This window comes from Vulpes vulpes, chromosome 13, assembly GCF_048418805.1.
Source record: "Vulpes vulpes isolate BD-2025 chromosome 13, VulVul3, whole genome shotgun sequence".
Lineage (NCBI taxonomy): Eukaryota > Metazoa > Chordata > Mammalia > Carnivora > Canidae > Vulpes > Vulpes vulpes.
Window position 1 is genome coordinate 35,915,292 of NC_132792.1, and position 16,160 is coordinate 35,931,451.

Consider the following 16,160-nt stretch of genomic DNA (forward strand, 5'->3'; position numbering starts at 1 on the left):
ATTATAAATATATTTCTATTCTCCTGGTAAACCTATTTTGCATTTAACCAAGAAAAGAATCAGAGCACAAAGAGTGGCATACTATGTTTGTGACATATATATGTTTACTTAATGCAAAAATTAATGACGGTCAGTTTAAGGATCTATTTCCTTAAAAAGTAGAAGTGTTATAACAATATCAATAATTTTGATTTCTGAAAGTTGCTATAAGTAACCTGTAACATGTATTTTGAGCAAGATTAATACTAAGAATCAAAGGATGATAACCAAGAATCATAAAAAGTGTCCCAGGGGCACCTGGATAGCTCAGCGGTTTAGTGCCTGCCTTCGGCCAAAGGTGTGATCCTGGAGTCCCAGGATCGAGTGGTCCCACATCAGGCTCCCTGCATGGAGCCTGCTTCTCCCTCTGCCTGTGTCTCTGCCTCTCTTTCTCTATGTCTCTCATGAATAAATTTTTAAAAATCTTTAAAAAAAATTTTTTAATTTAAAAAAAATAAAAAGTGTCCCTATCATGATTCAGTATTTTTCTTAGGATTATTTTTGCAGGAAAATAACTTTAAAAATACTAATATGCAGGAGATGCAAAAATACTTTACTTAATAAGCAACTATCAATTATCTAAAATCCAAGTGTTAATGTATCCCCAAAATATTAACTTGGTAGTATACTATTTAATAGCCCAATTAAAAAGAACATTTTTGAAACATATACTATATTTGGCATTGTGGTAGACAGCATACACTGGGAATATGAAAGAAGTACACCTAACTCAAACTAAGGTATATGAAACTTCAGTTAAGTCTTAAAGAAAAAGCAGTTAAGCAGACAAAAGGAAGAAATGATTATGATGGTAGGAAAACTGTTCCAGGCAGATGCAACACCATGGGCAACAATAAAGGATAGGAGGTTATGTGTGCTTGGGAAGACAATATTTCAAAATAGCAAAAGGAAAGGGCTTCAAGAACATGTCCAGAGAAGAGTCCAAGAGATCATGAAAGGATCTTGTACTGACTTGCAATGAAGTTCCAATTTTATGGTGAACACAAATGGGAAACCACTTAAGGACATAATCAGAATTCTATTTTATAACAATCAAAAACTGCAATGGAGAGAAAGAACTGGAAAAGTACAAGAAAGGACTGAGAGATCACTTGGTAAGATACCAGTTGGAAATAAGACATGGTAACACAAAGTAGATAATTTTTACTACTAAAAACTAAATTTCCAGGCAGCCCAGGTGGCTCAGTGGTTTAGCGCCACCTTCAGCCCAGGGCCTGATCCTGGAGACCCAGGATCCAGTCCTGCGTCAGGCTCCCTGCATGGAGCCTGCTTCTCCCTCTGCCTGTGTCTCTGCCTCTCTCTCTCTGTGTCTCTCATGAATAAATAAATAAAATCTTTTAAAAAAAAAGTATCCAACATATTACTTAAAATCATCTCTAATAACAAAAGTGGTATAGCCCCGATAATGAATATTTAATAGTCAGACTTTTTTAAAGAAAGCATTTTTTATTTTATTCTTTTTTTAATTTAAATTCAATTTAGTTAACATATAATGTATTATTAGTTTCAGGGATAGAATTTAGTGATTCATCAGTGACATATAACACTAGGCGCTCATTCCATCAAGTGCCCTCCTTAATGCCCATCACCAACATACCCTATCCCTCTACCTACTTCCCCTCCAGCAACCCTCAGTTTGTTTCCTAGAGTTAAGAATCTCTTATGATCTGCCTCCCTCTGTTTTTGTCTTTTTCCTTCCCTCCTCCTATGTTCATCTGTTTTGTTTCTTAAATTACATGTATAAGTGAAATCATATGGTATTTATCTTTCTCTGACCATTTCCCTTAGCATAATATCCTCTAATTCCATCCAGGTCATTGCAAATGGCAAGATTTCATTCTTTTTAATGGCCGAGTAATATTCCATCGTATATATGTGCCACATCTTCTTTATCCATTCATCTGTCAATAGATACCTGGGCTCTTTCCATAGTTTGGCTAATGTGGATACTGCTGTTACAAACAATGGGACACAGGTGCCCCTTTGAATCATTATGTTTGTATCCCTTGGATAAACAGAGGTCAGATTTAAGAAACAGAATTGACAGAACATAATGATTCCTAAGTTTTATACATAAGACAACAGGTAAATGGTGATACCATTAGTTATGTGAGAAAGGAAAAATTAAATTTCAACTTAAATATAGTGAGTTTTAGATACCTTAGCACACGCAAATGAATTTCTCAGTTTTAGGAAGAACAACTGGTCCAGAGAATTCAATGAAGCAGTTGTCAGTGTATAAGTCGTAGCTGAAGTCACACAGGAGGAAGAGTTTATTCCAAGTACTTCATCAAAGTCAAATATAAAAGACAAAGGAGAGGAGCCCACAAATCAAGAAGAGAGTTCTGTGTCAAATATGGAGTTAAGGAAGATAAAAACCACAAAACATACACTGGATTCAGCATCAAAGCTAAGTGGAAAAGCAACCTGTACATCATTCTAAGTTATTTCTCTGTGAAGGAAAAGAGGAAGATAAATGAGAAGCTGAAGGGAACTTAGAATCTAAGGAAATTCTCTTTGTACACTTTTCACAATGGGAGAGAGCAAAGTATGTGACCACCAAAAAAAAAATTTTAATGTAATGTAATAAAAGAAAAACAACATAAAATGGCATATTCATAATACAGAATGATGTGAAACTTTATGTATAAGGACATGGGTTAGAAGGGAACATGGAAAATTAAAAACTCATGTTATTTTTGTGGTTTTTCCTTTTATGATTTTCTTTAATGTTGCCCTATGCTTTCACAATATAAAAATAAGTAAAGAAGAAAATAACTACTATATGTCTCTTCACCAAATTCCATAATATTAAAATAATTAAAGATGGATTGCCTTATGATTAATAACCTAATGAAAAATATATTAATGATCCAATCCTAATTTTCTAATAATCATCTAAACCTAATCCTAAAATGTGCCTTCCTTAAAGCGATCAGGTTGTTTCAAAACATCCCAGCTCTATAAGACTTCCATGTCTCACTAAACTTGGAAAATATGAGGCAAATGACATATTAACTTGAACAATCATAAAAATGCTTAGAAAGTAAAAGGCTCATTTAATGAAAAAAAAACTTAGAAATGTTTCCATATGTTTCTATGAAGTATTCTCTCCCCACTAAATGAACACATTCAAGATTTTGTTTCTGGCTTTGTTTCAGAAAAAAACCCATCTGCATAGTACAGCACTTACAAGTACATCTCAGTCATGCAATAGTAATGTCACAGCTCATATATCAAATAAAAATCACATTCAGGCCCACACAACCTCACAGACCCAAAATCTTCCTTTCTAATAAGAGTACTCCTGAGAGAGTTTTCACTGCACCTCACTGCTGCTGCTGTCACATGACTTTGTTAGAACTTAAATCCTGAAACTAAAATATCAAACTGTTTGGAGTACACTTGTGAAGGGCGTGAAAAACCAACTTTCTCTAGGTATAAATTATGAATATTTCCTTCTTCTACAAAAACAGGTACCAAAGTGGTGGAAAAAAAACCCAAAACATTAACCATTAACGATGGTATGCTTCACCATACTTTCTTAAATAAAGCATTATTTCATTATATCAAAGACATGATAAAATAATAATGCTTCGTGTAATACTTAAAATACTTTGACACAGTTTGAAGCCATGTCTATTTAATCCTATATATATGTACATGAAAATATATTCATCATATATTAGAAGTATTCACTTATCTAGAGCAGTGTTCGCAAATTTTATAGAGTTGTGTAACTAACATTATTGCTACACTATCCATGTATCATTCATGCTCTTATTTATCTAATAAAGATTCAGTGGTATTTCACAGGGACTAAGAGCTTGGACACTGTCAAAACACATGTCGTGATATTACAGCTCTGCCATTTACTAGATCTATACCCAAGAACAAGACCGTTCATCTCTCTGTGCTTGGGTTTCTCATCTGTATAATGAGGAGAATAATAGTACCTTCTTCTCAAAACCATTGTGAGGACTAAAAGACCCAATAGATACCAAGTACTTAGAAGAGTGTCTGGCAAATGGCAGGCCAGTAATTATCTAATACAATTTATTCTTTAAATTTATCTACAATTTTTTACTTGTATTCATGATAAATTTATTTCATGAGCAAACTCTTATTCCATTATCTTAAGCAATAGTATCTGAAACCAAAGTATAATATGTGGGATATATTTTTTTCCCAACAGAGTAGAATAATTTTTACAATTAAAAACAAAGTTTCTAACATACTACTTAAAATCATCTCCAATAACAAAAGTGGTATGGCATCAATTATGAATACTTAATAATTACATTAGAGCTACCTTTTGTTTTTTTTTTAGAGCTACCTTTTGAAGTACACATTTATGTGTCTCAAAATAAAATTTTAATCCATTCAAAAGAAAATAGAGACATTTAAGTAACTGACATCCTATGATAAATACATTGCTGGATGTCCCAAGAACAGTAAACAGTGTTTTCTGTAGGGAAAGGGCATTAGAAAACAAAAAATTCAATGCCATTCAATGAGTAACTGTCACCCTGGTCGATTCCAGTTTTAGGGCTTAAAAATCCCACTGGTTCTGGAGCACCTGAGTGGCTCACTTGGTTAAGCATGAGACTTAATTTCAGCTTAGGTTGTGATCTCAGAGTGGTGAGATAGAGCCCCATTCTCAATGGAGAGTCAGCTGGAGATTCTCTCCTTCTTTCTCTTCCTCTGCCCCTCCCCCTGCTCATGTGTGTGTGTGCTCACTCTCTTTCTCTCTAAAATAAGTCTTTAAAAAAAAAAATCCTATTGGTTCTTCTATCAAACAAAATTCCTCTTAGTTTTAGTTCCTTTCCTTTACTGAATTAGAAAATCCCATTACCCTTCATAAAATCGGGAAATAATCCAGCATATATTTTACTGTTTGTGTCAATAACATTAATAATACAAGCCTCCAGTTATTAAGCCAGGCACTGTGATGAATGCAATTTATCACTACAAACCATTAAAAATGTATTATTATCCATATTTTACAATAAAGAAACTGAAACTTGAAGAATCTAAGTAACATGCCTAAGGATCCCACAATTACTAAATGGCAATGTGGAGGAAGGGGTAACCTGGGAGAAAAACTTAAATCATAAGGTCCTGACTATATCAGACAGCCAAGAATTGTCCTTCAAAGTGGTCATAAGCTAACTACATCGCTGCTTCTTTAATCAAAACATTTTTGGTACTTCTCACGGCTACATTTATGGTCTACATGTCATTCTTTTCAATTGTCCCAGTGATGACAAATCTTGGCCATTTTAGAGGTGAATCTGAATATTTGAAAGAAAGAAATACTATTTAGAATAAGGTAAGTGACAGTGGATCTCAACAAATCTTTATATTCTAACATACAGCATGATTTTAGAAATATACGCAAAATTACATTTTGTTTCTCTGACACTCAATCTTAAAAGAAAAAGAAATGTGTATTTAAAACTAAGGTACTAATATCCTATCTGCTAAATTGGCTGCACAAACTATTTAAAGAAGTTTTTTAAATCTGTGAACATAGCAATGTCTAGATTGGAAAGTACTGGCCAAAAGAATTACTTAGAAAAGCAAGAATTACTAGGATTCAGAAGTTTTAATTTCAGTATAAAAGGATAAGCTTCAAAGACATGTCTTTTAGAGAATAGCCATTAAAGATTCTCCCTGGCTTTAAAAAGCTAATATTTTTCTCATTTTAGAATTTTCTTCATTTTTGTCTTCATATATAGCTTATATAAAACCTGTTCATTATTTTTAAGAGTATTTTCTGGGATCCCTGGGTGGCGCAGCGGTTTGGCGCCTGCCTTTGGCCCAGGGCGCGATCCTGGAGACCCGGGATCGAATCCCATGTCCGGCTCCCGGTGCATGGAGCCTGCTTCTCCCTCTGCCTGTGTCTCTGCCTCTCTCTCTCTGTGTGACTATCATAAATAAATAAAAATTTATAAAAAAAAAAAATAGTATTTTCTAATGTGTGATCAGCAATACTGCTCAAAACTCTGACTAGTAAAGAGTAAAATTAGGAAGAGTTTCTCAGTTCTTCTGGTGAATCTTTTGATTTGGAATAAATCCAACATCATGTTAGCTCTTTCACCAATGTACTGACTCATGTTCAAGCTACAGATTCATATACCATAGGTGTCCAATATAACCTATAACTTTTCTGTCCCAATCAAATCTTACTAATTTTATTAGTTTAATCCAAAGTGCATTTTAATCTTTTATGCTTCTTCTTAGACTTAGAGATTCACATTTATAGGAATAACAACTCCAACCAATTGAGAAGTAATACCTAGTTTAATGTGCATGTATTTTTCATTCTTTCCATCATGACAACAATATAAATAAATATAAATGAGACTAGGTGAAATACCAATTAATATATCTCTGGTAAAGATTCCAAACCATCAGTTATTATACTTTGTATAATACAATTATATGTATTTCTTAGGACTCATACTGACCAGAAGCAGAAATTCAACTAGCTTAAACAAAACACTGGGATTAATTCATTTACAGAATACAAAGAAGGATTGAAAACCAGTGATGACAAGGAAAAGACCAGACCTCAAAACCCTCAGTACCAGAGTCTCAAATGACTTCAGAACTGTTTCCTTATCACCTTATTTTTTTTTAAAAGATTTTATTTATTTATTTATTTATTTATTTATTTATTTATTTATTTATTTATTTGAGAGAAAAAGAGAGTATGCAAGAGCAGGTCCAGAGGGATACAGAGAGTGTATCCATTTTTTCCAGTCTGGAAAAGCAGACTCCCCGCTGAGCAGGGAGTCCAATGTGGGGCTTGATTCCAGGACTCTGGGATCATGACCTGAACCAAAGGCAGTAGCTTGACTGACTGAGCCACCCAGGTGCCTCTCCTTATCACTACATCACTTTCTCTGCAGACTTCACTTCTCACTATAGTAAGAAACAAACAATGATAATTCCTAATCTCTACATTTTATGTCTTCTGCCAAAGGAAAAAACTAACCTCATTTTTTCTGGTTCCAAGTTCAAAAACCCCAGGGAAGAATTCTGACTGGCCCAATTTGGGACTTGTGGACTTTTAACTTAAGGTAGGCACCATTACTGCCTCAGCTTGGGTAAGGTACTTACCTCTAGTCAAATAGATAAAGCAAACTAAAGAACATACCAGGTGTGGCCACAACATTTTGAATTTATGTGAACAAGCAGCAGCTTCCCCCAAGGGGAACCTTAACCTCCACTCTACCTCTTGAAGCAAAGCCATAGGCTTAATGAGGCATGTGATACATAGAGGTTCCCCAAAATGCCAGATTCAGTAAGGACTCAACTAAACAAACATAATGTTGTCCACTGTGCTACTATAGCTATTCAACCTCAGCTCTTTCAAGGTGTAAACCAGATCAACGAGCAGAATTCAAGGCCATTCACATAATTTTGCCCAATGGTACCTTTAAAAATCTTGTTTTAATTTACTGACCCTTGTTGTCATTGGCCGACCTGTTTGGTCAGCCCCCAAAAAACTACAAACTGGCAGATTAAAGTCTAAAGATTAGGTGTCACAAAATACAAAAGAAAGACAATTGAGGGGCACCTGAGTGGCTCAGTCTGTTAAGCTTCTGCCTTAGCTCAGGTCCTGGGATTCAGCCCTGGATAGGGCTCCCTTGCTCAGCAGGGAGTCTGGGTCTTCCTTTCCTTCCCCATTCATGCTTGTTTCTCTTTCTCAAATAAATAAAAGCTTAAGAAAAAAAAAAAAAAAAAGTATAGAGAAAGAAACTACCGGAGGAACAAAAACTATAGGAAAAAAATCACAACTGATCAAATCATCTGTGAATCTTTTCATGCCCACAGCAAGGGCCCTTTCTCGGAGACCAACCTGATTCAACCAGCATCACCGAGACTGTCCACATCTATCACTGCAGCAGATATGGCAAAACTTTCATCATCACATATTGCACATAAAGTAAAGAATTCTGTTTCCAATGCAGAGGTTACCACAGTATGGTCAACTCATGATTACCGGAAGTCACCCAATTTATAATGTGGTGGTTAAGGTCACATTGTACGATGCACTGTCACCCCATTTGTGTCCAGTGCATTTCTCCCAAACTCACTACTTCAGACCTTTAACATCTCACTCCCACTCACTCTGATCAGCTATCCCTGGCCACACCAGTTTGGCATTCAAAATTAAGCTGCTTGCTACATATTTTTTGGCTTTTAGGACCATTTACCATCTAACAGTGGTATGCCTTCTCTTACAAAGAACAAGTCAAAAGTTGAATATTTGATGGACATTCTGTGCTCCCTACCTAATCCACAGGCATCTAAGATTGTCAAGCACTGTTATGGCCTCTTAATAAATCAACTCAAGAAGATTTCTGACTATTTTCCTCACCTTCTTTTGGTCCACATAATTCAGTAAAGTAGTATGGTCACCAAATGCAGCTATTCTAACAAAGGATACATCTCCTGACTACCTCCCAAGGCAATGATCAGGAAAAAAGCAATTGGGATTATAAAAACCAAGAGTCAGCAAACATTACCTGGAAAGATCCAGAAAGTATTTTAGGCTTTGTGGGCTACATATGATCTCCGTCACATTCTTCTCCTCCCAGCCCAACTCTCTAAAATTACTTTAAAAAAACTGTTATTTTGTGCTATATACAAGGACAGGCCATAGACCAGCTGTGGCCTAGGAACCTTCTTTACAAACGTCTACTATACATCTATTTTGAAACCTCAGGATTTTATCCTGACCACTCCTGGGCAAGATACATCCTACTTTCCCCAAGAGCAGTCCTGAACAAGCCTAACTGGTATACCTTCCAGGTACCCATCAAGCCAAAGGAAACATAGCATTCAAGCTTAATTGTAGTCCTGTCACCTTGATTCTCTTATTGAACTGAAATGGTCCCAGATGAGGCAAAAATTTTGTAAAAAGGACTAGACAGTTAAAGTTTTGTGAGTCAGATAATCTCATCTGAATACAAATTCAGCACAGCAGTACAAAAGCAGCCATAGACAATAAGTGAACAAAAGGACACAACCAGATTTTGCCCAAAACAAGCCTAGCTACTAGCAAGACTAGGTTTCTTTCCTGGTTTGGGGGTTGGTTCTTTTTTGTGGGGGAGGGCACTAATAATAGTAATAGCTCTATTTTTTATACCACAAGGATTTTCATAGAAAAGAAGTCAATTCATATACATTTTGTAATAGTAAGGTTCCTAAGCTTCATATTTGTGTTCTTTTCTATTCGGAGATTCAAATTAAGTTACTAAGAATAAAGAACATAATACCACATATGCTATATCTGAAAAGTATGAACTAAAAACTATATACACAATTTAATTCAAATAAAAAAATGCATTATTAGGGGCACTGGTTGGCTCAATCAGAACATATGACTCTTGATCTCAGGGTTGTAAGTCCAAACCCCTGTTTGTAGAGATTACCTAAAAAAAAAAAAAAAATTATTAAAGCCTAGCATGTGATAAATCACATGGCCTGAGATATGAAAGTATAGTACTTCATTTAATCCACCAAATCACCCTCAAAGGTACCATCTGATATGGAAATCAGATTCAAACATGCTTTTGTCCTTGAGTATGTGGACAAAAGTTAATAATAATCATATACCTAAGAAAAAAGCTACTCTAAGGAATAAATGAATACACAGAAACCACTAAAAAAGCAATAAATGAATACACATAAACCAATACAAAAGTAATCACAGAGTAATCACTTATGTGTTAACTATTATTATTATTATTAAACAAGGATACATAGGTTACATTTTTATAAACCTGCCAAGTGATCCCTTATAACTGTTTTGAACATTTACTCAAATGATAAAAAACTAAATAGAAAATTCTGCGTCAATTTTGCTCCTAAACTAGTTCTAGTACAATATATTTTTTAAACAGCCAATCTGGGGCAGCCCAGGTGGCTCAGCAGTTTAGCACCGCTTTAGCCCAGGGCCTGATCCTGGAGACCTGGGATCAAGTCATGGTCAGGCTCCCTGCACTGAGCCTGCTTCTCCCTTTGCTTGTGTCTCTGCCTCTCTGTCTCTCTCTCTCTCTGTGTCTCTCATGAATAAATAAATAAAATCTTTAAAAAATAAAAAAATAAAAAATAAAAATAAAAAGCCAATCTGCTATTTTTCAGTTACTTTTTCTTGACTACAGTCAAAAATTTAAACTCTTAGGACCTCAAACTAAAGTAAAATATCAATGTCTCACTTTCTGAGCAAGTGCTAATAGAAATATAATGTAAGCCATATACATAACTGAAAATTTTGTAGTAATAAGGTTAAAAAATTTAAAATAAGTGACATTAATTTCAATAAAACTTTATTTAACCAAATCTAAAATATTATCATTTAATATTTAATCAATGCAAAAAAACTTTTATGTTCTTTGATTTTACAGAAAATATTTTAATATAGTCTGTATGTTATAGCCATTTCAATTCAGATTACCCATGTGTCAAGACTCAGTAACCACATGTGGCTAGCAGCTACCATACTGCTGAGTTATTAAATACATAATTCTCAAATACGTTAAATTTTCATCATTTTCTCCTTCCTCCTTCAGCATTCCCTTTTCCTCCTCAGCCCCAATACTTAATTCATTTATTCATGTAATCTGTTAAGATGAGAATACATTCCTTTGGAAAAGGAGCGAGATGAGAAAATAATACATTTGGAAAGTAATCTGGGAACAGCTACCCTAAGAGATTTGGGGGCAGAGGGTAGTGAGGTACAGACAGATGAAATCTACATTGAAATACGAAGTATAAACAGGGATAAGGGATAAGCCAAGCCAAAAAACAGAGGGACACAACAGGCAAAGAGTACAACATGGTAGAAGGTCTGAATAGAAGACAGTGTGTATATTTCAAGAACAAAAGAGAATGAAGATCAATGTGGTAAAGCACAGTGAACAAGTCGCATGTGGTTTGCTATACAACAGGCATTCAAGTTTTCCCTCAGAGAGACATGAAAAAAATCTTAGAATAAAGGGATTAGTAACTGGCTATCTAAAACTCATTCTCCTTTCTTAGTTACTAACAGAACCCCAGTTTTGTTCAGGGAGGAACAAATCTAGCTAAAAATGCCTCCATAACTACAATACAAAGCAGATATTGTAAAGTGAAATATTGTTTTAAGAACAATACAGAAGAGATCTAATAATAGCAAGACTAAGGCTGCTATCTCTACAAAGGCCCACTTGGAAACTTGGCCGTTCACTGGTAGCATGTAGGAACTTGCCGTGCTTCCATTCTCTAAATTGATGAGTGGCCTACTGTGCTTAGTCTTTTGTACAGAAAATATGGGTTAGGGATCCCTGGGTGGCACAGCGGTTTGACGCCTGCCTTTGGCCCAGGGCGCGATCCTAGAGACCCGGGATCGAGTCCCACGTCAGGCCCCCGGTGCATGGAGCCTGCTTCTCCCTCTGCCTGTGTCTCTGCCCCCCCCCCCCCCTCTCTGTGACTATCATGAATAAATAAAATAAAATTAAAATTAAAATTAAAAAAAAGAAAATATGGGTTAAACTGAACACCTGCTTTGGAGTATGCTCAAGCATACCCCTCAAAGGAAATAGCACATGTATCGATCTCTCCAAATTACTTCTTTTTCCCTTGTGATCTGACATGAGCCCTTACTACCTTGCTATATAACAAATCTTAACCATGAGTATTAACTATATAGTGAGTCCTTCGAGTTCTTCTGGAGAATCCCCAAATGTAGGGTTTTGGAAACACCAGACAAAAATCTACATAGCAATTCTACTGTAACAATTTTTCATAAGTAACTTAAATTATACTCTTTTCTTACAATTATCTCCCATAATTTAATTATATCCTGTATTTTAAGTGGTTGACTTTGCTCACTCACTAATAAGGACATTTTCCTAGCTCCTATCCACTCACTATACTACAGATGGTGTCAAAGGTGAGGGAAAGAGAGGGAGTAATCTTAGAAATTGGTAGAATTTGTGAACTATTTCCATTCTGAATACTCATCAAAAAGAGCAGACATACAAACACTTATCTGTAGACATTCTCAAAGTAAATACTAGTTGCTGAGGATATAACAGGGGAGTAAATAAGATGTGGTGCCTATGCTCATGGAAACTGCCCTTTAAATTTTCTATTTAAAGAAAGATCCTCTCAAGAACTGACATTTGAGCAGAACTCTGAAGGATAAGCTAATATATATTAAGTAAGTGAAATAGAGGGAAAGAACATTGCAGCAAGTTGGAATACCTTGAGAAAAGCCCTAAGAAAAAAGAAGCACAGCTCTTTTGAGAAGCTGAAAGGTTAATAGAGTACAGGGCCAGATTTGAATCTTTATCCTACAATTAACAGAAAGTCAAAAAGGAGTGATAAGATCACATCTGAAGTTTTCAAATTTCATTCCAATACATATTAGACAATGGGTCAGGAGAAAAAGAAATTATAAGTTGACCTCAAGTGTCAGAAATAAAGGTGAAAAGTGAACGTACTGTAAAAGTACTTAGAAAATAAATCTGGTATTTGGTGACTGAGGCACTATGGGTATGATTACACATAAGTAGTGAGCCATATCTGCCAAGTTCTGATCTAGACGATGGAGAAAAATGTACAAATTGAGATGAGTGATCAGAGGAGATACCTGTCCAATAAGAAACAATGAAATAAGTATCCCAGCAAGCAAATGTAATATAATCCGGTATTACCTTAATAAAAAAGCAGGGGACAGCCAGCAGGTAGATGCCTTCAAATAGGTCTCATAACAGAGGGGAGTACCACATCCAGAGGGCTAAAAGTAAGGAAAAGCCTCCAGAATCTATGGCAGTCTGGAAAGGTAAATTCATGAACTTTTTGGGGGGGGGGGGGGTTGTTGTTGTTGTTAAAGATTCTGAGAGAGAGAGAGAGAGAGAGAAAGAGAGAGAACCAAAGTGGAGGGGAGGAGCAGAGGGAGAGGGACGAGCAGACTCTACACTGAACGCAGAGCCCAACACAGGGCTTGATCTCACAACCCTGAGATCATGACCTGGGCTGAATCAAGAGTCAGACACTCAACTGACTGAGCCACCCAGGTACCCATATCCAGAGTCTTTGATGGGACAGAAAATGTAGCTCAGGAGAACAAATAAGCATCCAGCAACTCAAATGGCAGTTTAACATGGCAACTTGGCCAACTCAAGTAGAAGTTCAAGCAGTAAGAGTTAAAGCACATAGTCAAAGCAGAATTAACAGCAAAGATGAGCAGATACTCACCTGATTGTGTATTCTTTAAATCACTCTCAGATTAATGATAGTATCAAACTCAAGGCTGAAAAAAATGGAGAGATCAAGTGGTTCTAGCCATAAAGAGTAAGGTGGGTCTGGAATATCAAGTAGGCTCTAAGAATTACTAAAAAGTGACTACTACTTATGGGAAAAGATGTACAAAAGTAGGTCATTCAGGTAAGGAAGAAATGGTGAGTTCCACTTTCCAATTTACAACTAATATTAACCTAATACCACATGAAATTTTCAAGTGTTGTCTCTCATAGTCCATACAATTCTAATAAAACAGAGTAAAGCTATTTCTAATTACTTACTAAAAACTTTCTGTCAGAAGACTGTTATTTACTTTTGATATTAAAATCTGGAATAAATGTTATTATATTTGATAATTAAAACCACTGACTTATTATATTTATTTTAACTGAATAGTTGCGATAAATTTTGAATCCAGTTATTATGACTGAGTAGTAACTGAAAGATAATTCGTGTATCTAGATGTGATCTATTATAGCACACTAGATTTTGTCATTAACATTCAGTACAGAAGTAACAACATAAAATGTGTGTAATCAAACACTAAATACTGTATTTCCCAGGTAGACTGGAAGACCTCTGAAAAGAGGATCCAAAACTAGTACTTACTAGGTACTATATGTCTGTTGAACTGAGCTGATATATTAATCACAAGGATACCACAAAGGAGAAAATAACTCTGCTTGCATGAATCAAAAAAAGTATTTGCAGGAAAATACTAATGCTAATACTAAATACTAAAACTATTGCTACATTTCAAATAGAAAAGAAGTAATCAATCAATATTTTTGTTTTGTTTAGCAAAGGCAAAAAGAAAATGTGAAAAGTGAGGTATGTGAGATTTGACTCAGTCAGAGGTGAGGAATGAGGCTGGGGAGGGTCCAGGTCTAAAAGGGCCATACCAATAAGTGTTTTTAAGTTTATCCTGAGGGCAATAAGAAGCCACTGACAGTTCTTGAATAAAAGAGTGATAGAGTCACTTGTGCCTTCTGGGTACAGAATTTAAAAAGGGTGAGCCCACAGGTGCTTGAATAGCCATAGTAAGGGAAGGGTAGCTAAGTCCTGTCTTGGTAGGAACATCATCTAAGAGATGAAGGGCTTCAGAGGAAGGCAAGTAAAAGAGCATGAACCTCCTCAAGAGTCTTCCAACTGCAAAGCACTGGTCCCGCCCCAATCCCACCATCAGGATTTGCCATGGTCTTGTCCAGAAGCTCCACAGGACACAATGACAGCTGCTCAATCTGATCAGTATCTTATTGGACAAAGGCTCTAATACATGATTCATCAGGGCCTTCAAGCACAATCATTCCCATATCCTGAGATTCAGAATCCAGAGAAGGATCTGATTTTGCTGCTTCTATGCCATTCCTTCTTGAGTATGCCCAAACATTAGAATTTAAGTATTTAAAAAAAAAAAAAAAAGAATTTAAGTATTTTTCCACACAGGCAGACACACACACACTCCTGCCTCAGGCTATCATACTCACTGAAATGCCTCCCCTTAGCAATCTGTGTGCATGTGTATGTTTAAGGCTTTGTGCATCCACAGCTACTCCATCTGTCCATCATCCAACCATCCTCAACAAGATAGTTAAGTTCTGATCAGTCATGACCCATGATTCACAGCAAGGTTCTCAAACGCATTCAAAAAACTGAACAGGAGGGAAAACATTACCAAATTCATTTACAAAGCCAGCATTACACTCTAATAAGCCAGATAAGGACACCACAAGGAAACTATGGTCAATATCCCAAATGAAAATAAATGCAAATATTCTCAATTATGACGTAGCATATCAAAGTCCACAGTACATTAAAAAAAATCACTCACCATGATCAAGTGAGCTGTACCCCAGGAATGCAAGGATGATTCAAAATATGCAATTCAATAAATATGACACATCACATTAATGCAATAAAAGAAAAAAAACATGTAATCATCTCAATAGACACAGAAAAAACATTTGACAAAATTCAACATCTGTTCATGAAAAACTCTCAAAAAATTAGGTATAGTATAGAAAAAAAATACCTCAACATAATTTAGGCCTTAAATGACAAGCCCACAGTTAACATCACCCAAGATCTGTAAAGCACTTATTAAACTCAACAGCAAAAAAACAAACAATCCAATCATAAAATAGGCAAAAGACATGAACAAAAATTTCACCAAAAAAGACATACACATGACCAACAAGCACATAAGAAAATGATCTGCACATCACTTGCCATCAGGGAAATACAAATCAAAACCACAATGAGATACCACCTCAAACCAGTGAGAATGGTGAAAATTAACAAGAGAGAAAATAACAAATGTTGGAGAGGATGTGGAGAAAGGGGAACCCTCTTGCACTGTTGGTGGGAATGTGAACTGGTATAGCCAATGTAGAAAACTGTGTGGAGGTTCCTCAAAGAGTTACAAATAGAGCTACCCTATGACCCAGCAATGGCACTACTGGATATTTACCCAAAGATACAGATGCAGTGAAACGCTGAGACACCTTCACCCCCATGTTTATAGCAGCAATGTCCACAGTAGCCAAACTATGGAAGGAGCCTCGGTGTCCATCGAAAGGTGAATACATAAAGAAGACGTGGTCAATATATATATAATGGATATTACTCAGCCATTAGAAATGACAGATACCCACCATTTGCTTCGACGTGGATGGAACTGGAGGGTATTATGCTGAATGAAGTAAGTCAATCAGAGAAGGATAATCATTATATGGTTTCACTCATACGGGGAATATAAAAAACAGTGAAAGGGATTATAGGGGAAAGGAGAGAAA

General features: G+C 35.9%; 1 protein-coding gene across 27 annotated transcripts in view; it reads right to left on the bottom strand.

The window, feature by feature from the left end:
* Positions 1 to 16,160, bottom strand: part of VPS13B (vacuolar protein sorting 13 homolog B) — a 727,825-nt gene that overhangs the window by 562,612 nt on the left and 149,053 nt on the right. Inside the window, exon 18 of one of the 27 annotated variants that reach the window (XM_072734226.1) lies at positions 9,176 to 9,509. The exons of the other annotated variants lie outside the window; for them this stretch is intronic. Within the exon in view, the coding sequence (XP_072590327.1) occupies positions 9,445 to 9,509 (65 nt within the window). The 3' untranslated portion in view covers positions 9,176 to 9,444. Of the gene's footprint in view, positions 1 to 9,175; positions 9,510 to 16,160 lie in introns of those variants that run through there. 27 annotated transcript variants of the gene reach the window in all.